The sequence below is a fragment of the Brachionichthys hirsutus genome, chromosome 8 (assembly GCF_040956055.1).
Source record: "Brachionichthys hirsutus isolate HB-005 chromosome 8, CSIRO-AGI_Bhir_v1, whole genome shotgun sequence".
Classification (NCBI taxonomy): domain Eukaryota; kingdom Metazoa; phylum Chordata; class Actinopteri; order Lophiiformes; family Brachionichthyidae; genus Brachionichthys; species Brachionichthys hirsutus.
In genome coordinates this window covers 6739624-6748862 of record NC_090904.1, presented here as the reverse complement: position 1 = coordinate 6748862, position 9239 = coordinate 6739624, and the positions used below count along the sequence as shown (strand labels likewise).

The window sequence follows — 9239 nt, the reverse complement described above, 5'->3', positions numbered from 1 at the left end:
GCTGTTTTGTTGACATGGACGAACGCGCAGATCTCGGGTTTATACGATCCATCCAGAGGGCGCAGAGACAACGATACTAAAAGCAGGTGGCCTCACCGAACCTCTGTAGCGCGGAGCTTCTGGCAGTTTAACGACCTTTATTTAGCTCTGCATGCATGTAAAACGCTCCATTGCAGTTATTATGGATCCAGAAGAATTAGAAGAAATAAAAAAGCAAGTCAAAGTATGTCTTTTTACAGCATGTCCTTCCTCTGCTGGAAAACAAGGAATGTCTTACATTAACCTACATCATCAGACTTGTGAGGTTTTTCTTTTTATTTCAAGTAATCGTAAACATACATTTAATGCTATATAAAGACACGCACGGGTACACATAATAAATAGTGCTACAGTGCATATATAAAAATACATTCAATAAATAATATTTACATTTGAATAGGTTATAAAATCACACTTGAGGGTGCGTTGTCTTTTGCTCTGGATCGGACCAGCAGATCTCCGTCGGGGTGGAGTATCCCAAATCCGTAGCGATTGGGATTAAATGGTGGCAGTTTAGCCTCTGGGTCGCACAACTCCAGATCAAAATGCGTCAAGAACAAGAGCACAAATCTGCAGATGCAAGACAAAAAAACATCTTAGAAAATGTGGCAAATCCACTCACTGATTAGGACATACAGTGTGTATACCATAATAGATCAATGCAGGCTTCACACGTGCAGTAAAAGTAAAAAAGACAAGAAAAGAAATCACATTAACCAAAGTCAACCAATCTGGAAGTACCGTAACTGCAAAATCGCTAAAAACATGTGATTCTACATCTTCCATATCCACATTGTTAGTTTTTTCTAATCCATATTTTCTTTTTCCACAACAGACACTATACCCGACATTATAGAACGTGCAAAGGAGTACAGTTTACTCTTGGTCCAAAATCTCTTTCATATAGCTTGCTGATCAGAAATGATTAATCACTTCTCTACGAAATCATAACGTTCTTTACTTTCAAACACTCTTTCTTCATTTCAGCCATCACATGCAACACTTGCGTGTGTATTCAAAAACACACATGCTATGAAATACTTGTGATGTTCAAATAGGCAAATCACAATCAATCACATTTTGTTCTGCAAATTAAATGCACTTAACATTACTTTAAACACTAAAGGTGAGTTTTCTGTTTATGGTACATGAAACGTTTTTATACTGATGTATTGCTTACATATAAACACACTTATCTATAGACACTTCCTGCAAACATTTATCTAGAGTTGAAATCTGTAAAATGATGATGCATATTAAATCTCAGCAAATTCACAGTTGAGCACGAATGCAGACAAGGTATAGGAAAAAAGAAAGGGAAAAAAGAAAAAACATTCAGCAAAATAAAAAATGAGATTCTTGTATAATAATTTAAAAACAAGAGCAACTGAATGGGGCCAGGTTGCTGGCCCCATTCAGGGGAGCGAGCAGTGCTTCCCGGGGGTTTCAGCACCATTAGGGTGGACAGCGGTCCCACTGGTGGGGCCCCACCCACAGCCCTGCACGGGCACCACGTGGTAGGAGAGACCCAAACCAAACCAATCGACCACATGCAAGCAGATAAACAAATCACATCAGCAGATAGCGGGCCCCTTTTTACAAGTTTCCTACAACATCGATTCTCATGCACCCCCTCCAACAATGTATAGAATCAAAATCAGGCAAGTAAAACACAAGAGTGTCAACACAAGAGTTAAATAAAACACAGAGCTGATCATGAGAATAATTTCAAGTCTTGCCTTCCCAGCCGAAGAAACATTTTGAGCAGCACTAAAGCGTGAATGTTGTGTTTTTAGTGAGTTGCTTCCTTCTGCAGACAATAGATGGCTGATGAAAGAGTTTTGACAGGTGCATTTACAAAGTCCTTCAATGCTCAGACCTGCTTTTCTTCTCTGCTTGTTAAAGATTTTGGACTTTGTAACTGATACGTTATAACGATGGCAGGATTTCCATTTTATATTTCACTCCCGAGTACATTCAATTGCTAGCAATTATTACTGCTTTTTTTTTGCTGTTGATGATCAACAAAAAAAGCATGACTGCAGGTTAACGGGGGGGGGGGGGGGGGGGGGGCATAATATGTGGAGATGGATTTTGCTGATCTGGTGTGGTTATTGGGATGATAATGCAGGAAAAATGATTGGATCATCAAGTTTTTATTTTGAAAGTTGCATCATGGAAAGATATGAATCTTAAAAAGCTGCAGCGATAAACACTCACTGTTTAATGGCTCTAACAGCAAACGCCTTGCCAGTGCAAACGTTGCTCCCCGCACCCCAGGGCATGTTGTAGTGCTTCAGCCTTTGTCCATTCTTGTAGAATCGATCTTTCACCGTCATGTCATCATTTAGGAAGCGATCATATTTGAAAACCTGTTAAGGAAGATACATAATTATTTACAGCTGAAGGCAAAAATGATAAGCAATAAAGCTCAAATAGGTTTGACCATGTGTCTCATGCACATCTTCTGTTAAAAAATAATGTACAAGGATCCCCTCTGACAACTGAGGACAAGTTACGGTAAACATAAGGAACATCGGAATCTTATCTGCTCTCATTTGCCAGTTTCATTCAGTATATTATCTTTATATATATATGTTTATACTTGTGTATTGTGTGCCCAACAGTACCTGTGGCTCTTGGTGTATCACCGGGTCCATTTGCGGACTTAGGTAGGGGAACAGGCACACTTTGTCTCCTTGTCTGAGGTGATACTCTTGTCCACTGGCCATGATCAGGACCTTGTCCTGCCTCACCTCTCTACTGATCATTACTGCAGCGGTGAGCCTTAAGGTTTCACTCAGAATACTGTCTGCAGAACGAAAAGGACAGCAGAGTGGATGGGGTGTCAACGTGAGTTAAATCACCACAGCCCTCTGCTGTATGTCGGAGAGGTATCAGCACTTGTATGCACATGAATAAAGGCTTTTACTATTTCATCAAATCAAAGATAAAATGCTTATTTCTAGTCATAGTTTCAGCATGCTGTGCTTAAGTTGTTGTTTCCAATGGGTCAAATGAGGTTTCGTTTCCATCTCACTCGAGATGGAGGCTTAACCTCAAGGTGGAAGAGCACGAGTGAATCAGTGAAAAGGCTGAGAGCAGCTGTTACATACCAAACACAGGCGTGCAGGAGGCTTCCAGCGAGTTGATGAGGGGTTGCTCTAGCGAAGCGTCCCAGTGACTAAGGCCACTGATCTCTGATTTAAGAGCCTCCATGGCCTCGGGGTGAGTGAGCAAGAAGCCAAGGAGCCAAAAGGCAGCAGGTCCAGCATTACACTGAGAGGGAAAAGACTCAGCTCAACACAAACAGGAAAAACCACAATTTGGTCAGCGCATATTTTGTATGAGGATATGGAGGTAAAACAATGCAGAGATGACATGGCACCATTTTGCAGGTGTCTGAACATGACTGATACGTGTTGAAGGACTGAATCAGTCAACCCTCCATGGAGACTGCTGTCAGCCTGTCTGGGAGAGACACCTGAACCTGTCAGACAATAATTGCTAAGGGTTATGGTGTTCTTATCGCTGCACATGTCTGGTCAGCTATTTGCTGACAGGCAGGCCAATTCCTAAAAAGTGACTAAAGGTGCATCATAATGTCTTTTCTGCCCGGTTAGATTTCCAGATCAGACTATTTTTAAGCAATAATTTAGTATTTTAGGATGTATGCATTGAAAGTTGAGCATGATGATCCATTCCACTTCCATATATCTGTCTACTAAGGATGTAGTTGCTGTGCTGCAGCTTTAAGACACATGTTAAATAAAGGAGATATACGTCCTGTTAATTGGCAGGTTGGTTGACAAGTTTCTTACCCTTGGACAGAGCCACACTAGTTATTGCCCACATTTATGGTCATTAAGACACTGACCTTTGTCTCCAGCGACATATCAAGTATACAAAAGAGAGATGGGTTTCAATCTTCTCATACAACTCAAAACATCTCTGGCAAAAGCATATGCAGAATAATTTATATCGGAAACGATTCAAAGGAAGTTGCATGCTGGAGAAAAGCTAGGAAGGCCAGACTTTCAACACCAAGTGGATATTTTGCATTAGGCTGTTATCTCCCCCACCTGGCACCACAGAGCAATGTCATCATGAACTGAATCCTAAATCTGAACTGCTGCGGTCAAGAATCATATCTGTTTTCACATCCATGTCAGTATTTGGAAATACATTAATAACATTTATTTGACAGGAATATTAATTCATCCATGAGGTCAACAATTTTGTTTTGTGTGTTTATTCCCCTGCCTGAATCAAAATAGTCTAGCTGGTAGTAAAAACCGGAGTAACATAACAATTCCTACAAATATGTGCCACGAAAAAGTTACAAAGAAACACAAGGAAGTAACTTTGGCTCTCTCAACTGCAGTCGTGAGAAAATATTTATCCTCGAATGACACGAGGCTTCCCGGAAACTGTTTCACGTGATCACAAGTTGTGCAACTGCACTGAGCTACAGGTTGAGGCGTGTAGCTATGAGCGGACTGGCAGAGTGGAATCTACTGCCTCTTAGTTATTAATTGGTGACGGGGTGAAATACATTGGCAAGGAATTCAGCATGGGTGTGTGAAGCTTGTCTTTTTGTAACAATTTGTGTGTGTTTCTGTTTGTGTTTTTGTGGGGAGGCAGATAATAAACTCGCTCACCTGCGTGGTCCACAGCTGAAAGAGCAAAGCTCTTTTCTGCATTTCTGCATCGACTCCCTCGTCCTGCAGGAAACGATGGTAACTCAGCTGCCAGGAGCCCGACTCCGACCCTCTGCTCGTCAACTTTGGCGACAGGAGCTCCCAAAGTTGCTCTCGGGTTAATTTGGCTGTTTGTCTTTCCGCTGTTAGAAAGACACGTTTCTGTTCTGAACCTTGATTCAGAGAGGACAGTGGACGTAAAATGATGACTTTTTGATTCACGCTTGCACAACTCACCTTTCTTGAGTGAGCAGCGTGCCAGTTTGGTGAGGAGGCTGTCAAATTTGCGGAACTCTTCGTAGACTAATGAGGTATTGTCTCTCCTCTCAAACAATGTAAGATATCCAGCCCTGAGTAACGCAGTAATACAAGGGTATTATAAACGCAGATGACAACTGAGTTACACACTTTCCAGTATTTCACAAGTTTCGGCTGTTGCATGATACCTGAAGAGGAAGCTGTAGCAAAGGCTGAAGAGGCCATCCCGTCTCCACTCTGAAGGGCTGGAGTCTCTACAGTTAATCAATATGTCCTCAATGTGTCTGTTCGTGGAACTGCAGAGCTTGGAGAGACTGAGACCTTGAAAATGCCTGGGGGAATTAGAATTAAACAAATATTGGGATTTGCAACACTATTTAAATACAGATTTCATCCATCAATTCTGGCTAAAAGATGCATTCTTTACTGTTCCATCCATTTCCTCTCTGCTGAAGGCTTGATGTTTGGCAACTGCAGACTGAAGATCCTCTGGAGGAGCTGCCTTTTGTTGTGGGTGAAGTTGTCTGTGTCGGTCAGCACAGCGTCAAAAGAGTTTGGGTCCAACAGCAGGGTCACATATTGGCCAGCAACACACACCTGTGAAGACATGCCATTTGTTTATCTGAAACTCTGAGACTGTATTTAAAACACACTTTTGCTTTTGTGTTATTTAATCAGAGGTTAGGATCATTTTTTAAACTTATTTAGTGAAACACTTTTTTTTAAACCCTGATGGTGAACTGGCATTATTATTATTATTATCATTATTATGAGGGGCCAATCAGCTTTCTGCTACTACACAAACATAATGAGGAATTTCATATACATTTTGTAACAGATCAGTTGCAATGTCTTTAACATTGTGAAAAAATTTTTGTCTATATTTTACCAAACCATACAAATCCCTTTTTAACTTACTTACACATTTCTGTCAATCTCAAAGTAACTTAATTTCCTTAAAAACGGATGTTTTTGGAAATAAAACCTCTTTGTTGTCTTTATCAGATCTTACTGTGAAGATATCCCCGTGCGTTTCCTTCATCTGGCTTAAGAACTTTGCAGCATCTTTTCTAAATGCAAGCGCGTGCCCCAACCAAGGAACAAAACCTTTGTCCAAAGGCGGCTCCTTTTTTTGCCTGTTGAAATAAAATCATAAATATTACAGCAACGTGATGACTTTATGTCTTTAATGCATTTTTGAATTCAGCATAAAGAGTGGACTATCATGTGAAAAGATGTAAACGGTGATATAAGTACGTAATGGTCTTATTTTGACCTTCATTTTCTGATGCTGTTCAAAAGTTACCATAATTCATATCCAAATTTGATCAGTGGTCGGTCAACACCTGAATTTGAATGAACATGTGTTCCCATATAATTATTCTTCTTTGATGTATTTAATAATTGTCAAATGCATTTAAATCAAAAGTAAAACAGAAAATATTTTTAGCAGTACTTTAAACAGCTTTAGGCTTAATGCACATTTGTTAATAATTTGATATTTGTAAATTTCCTTTTTTACTATGTACTTTTCTTCCAGTTCAAGTCAATATACTTCATTCACTCCTGTTAGCTCAGGGTAAAAATTAGGGTCATGTGGACAGAGATACACATAGAATGAACACACCATTTATTTACACAGAAATAAAGGGTTCCAAAATACAAAAGTTATAATAGTAGATCGTTAAATACACAAGGAGGTATATCAATGAACAATGAACCACTGACAAACAAACAATCCATCAAATATCAATAATTTGTTTTTGTTTGTTTACCTTCTGCGAGTGAAGTAGAGAAAGACTAGAATGAGCAGTCCAAGTAGTACAAGTGTTTCCCCCAACATGTTTCTGTCTAGTCTGACACTTGTCCTGCGCTGAACTCCAGAACTGCTGGCACAGAGTGTTCTGCTGTAACTCCTTTAAGGGCGGCGTGGAAAGGTGTGGCCTGCGACAACACGAGTTACACAACAGCCTCCAGCCAGATAGGACACAAACAATGACATCCTGGGCAAGTATCAAAAACTGAAACAGAATAAAACCTTCGTAAATAATGCTCTATATTATAATACTACATCCAAGGACGGAATTCCATTCAGAAGTCTAACAAATGTGCGGCATAACAAACTATCTTTCACATTCGTATGGGGAAACCACATCAGTGACGTCACCAAAGCAAACAGGCGTGATGTCACGACATTCCTGCCTCATGCTTTGTTGTGTTCTCAGAGGTGGATGGGGAGGGGGGTGTTTCTATGACAACACTCAGTTTGTCTTTAACATTGTGAAACGTCTACTTTTGCATTCCTTACAATGATTTCAGTACAGTCACAGGTAATTATTGATGACAGCTTTCTACTCTGAAACCACTCATTAACTGACCTAATTCCAAAGAGCTGATCCAAGTTTTCTGAATGTTATTAAAGACATACATTTATATTTTTTAAAGCGCAAAAGACGTCTCAGCCGGATATGTATTAGGTGTCTTGTTGCTCGCATCGTGGATTACCAGCAGATGGCAGACTTGTCCTCATAGTAACCTCACATTTGAACAACGATGGCTAAAAGCTATTTGTGTGTTGACATTTATTTTAATTATTATTCCGTCTAAACTGAGACTCATCCTGAATATAAACATTAACGACAATGTTCGGCCGGTAGATGAGATAAACTAGCAATCAGTCAAAATACCTCGGAAACATTAAACGAGTGATTCGGGGTTTCGAAATGCACATAGCAGCTAGCTTATAGCTGGTCAGTGGTGAAGTCTGTGCGTTCTCAACTAACTGACCGGAGTAGCAACAACCGGCTGAACATTGGTTCCGACACAAAGAACAAACGTTCCCACTGCAAGGTACAGCTTTATCCTCGGCCGGGGAATTTACCTGGTGGATTAAACAAATATTCCTGTAACGTTTATCGCTACGTGTGATCATCTTCATTTAAATCAAGCTTTATCCAAAACTAAACCTGATCCTAAATTTAAACAATAATTTATAATAAAACGACTGAATCATTCTGGTTGGTCCGGATATTTATTTGGATCTGCTTCAAGTTTTCAAATGTATTTTTTTCATCAAGATCGAAACATTATTCACAGACAAGTTTAATTAAATGTATAATAAATTACATATCGTGGCTCGGCCCCTTTACATGGATTAACACCAAGTGGCCAAACCTTCCATCATGTTGAATGGGAATCTATTTTGTAGTTTTCGGATAATCCTGTTGAGTGCTGACATTACAAACACATAAATAATAGACATTGTTGAAAATATAGGCCAAATGTTCTTAGTAAATGTAATCAAAATAAACCTAGAAAAGTATTTTTATAGATGAACATTGGCTCTATTTTTATGATAAAAGTTGATACAACTATGATTTTTTTTTATTTTTACAAATTAACCAATCTATACATGATCAATCTATCAATTCGATTTCTAGCTGTGTAATGGGATGATTGGGTTGTATTATTGGGTTGTGCATGTTCTGCTGATTTTTGCTGGGATTGACTGAACTTTGTAACATTTGAATTTTTTATAAAAAACATTAAACCATCCCTCAGTGTGATATTAAAAAGGAAGGGTTCAATTATCCCAATCTTGTGCATCACTTTGCAATGTCTTTTGATTAAAAATGCACTGTAGTTACATGCACTTAAGGAATCACAAGAAGTTATCTGACTGTTTTTACTATAAACATATTGAATTGAGGAGCAGCGAGGGTTAAGGTGCAGGACAGGGACTCATTCGCCTCCTCTGACCTCCTCTGGGGTAATACTGCACCATTATTGTCAAAGTGTCACATCCAGGCAGTGGAGCGCAATTCAATTCATCAGTCATGCTGTAGAGGAAATACTATTGTGAATACAAATAAAAAGAAAATTGAGATGTTGCATTACTTTATAGTGATGCCAGTATTTAAGTTAAGGTAAAGGTGAAAACGGACTAAATATTTGAATTTGAAAATAAATATCTGGCTTGATGGATTGCTATCTAATTGCTGTGACGTCAGCAGTCTCATTCTTATTGCTGATGTCTGAGACACAGCCATCGATCCATGATCACAAACTAACCAGGTATGCGCTCTGTCCCCGGCTGTGCGCTCCTGCGTGGTTTCCAAATCAGTTCACCCAGACGCATCTTAAATCATCCATGAGAAGAAAAGTGAAGGGAGGGGATGGAGGAGGAGTCTCGCATTGACTTTCACATCCATTCAGCCTTTTCTGCAGGAACACTGAACTTGC

At 39.5% G+C, this 9239-nt stretch overlaps 1 protein-coding gene across 1 annotated transcript; it reads right to left on the bottom strand.

Moving 5' to 3' along the window:
* Positions 1-278: 278 nt before the first annotated feature.
* ptgis (prostaglandin I2 (prostacyclin) synthase) lies at positions 279-9098 on the bottom strand. The gene is made up of 11 exons (XM_068742870.1): positions 9069-9098; positions 6773-7018; positions 6010-6133; positions 5425-5594; positions 5186-5329; positions 4977-5089; positions 4701-4882; positions 3156-3318; positions 2670-2851; positions 2260-2411; positions 279-609 (listed from the first exon to the last, which is right to left on the bottom strand). Exons 2-11 carry the CDS (start codon positions 6838-6840, stop codon positions 441-443), a joined length of 1467 nt encoding a protein of 488 aa, XP_068598971.1. The 5' UTR covers positions 6841-7018; positions 9069-9098; the 3' UTR covers positions 279-440.
* Positions 9099-9239: the final 141 nt, after the last annotated feature.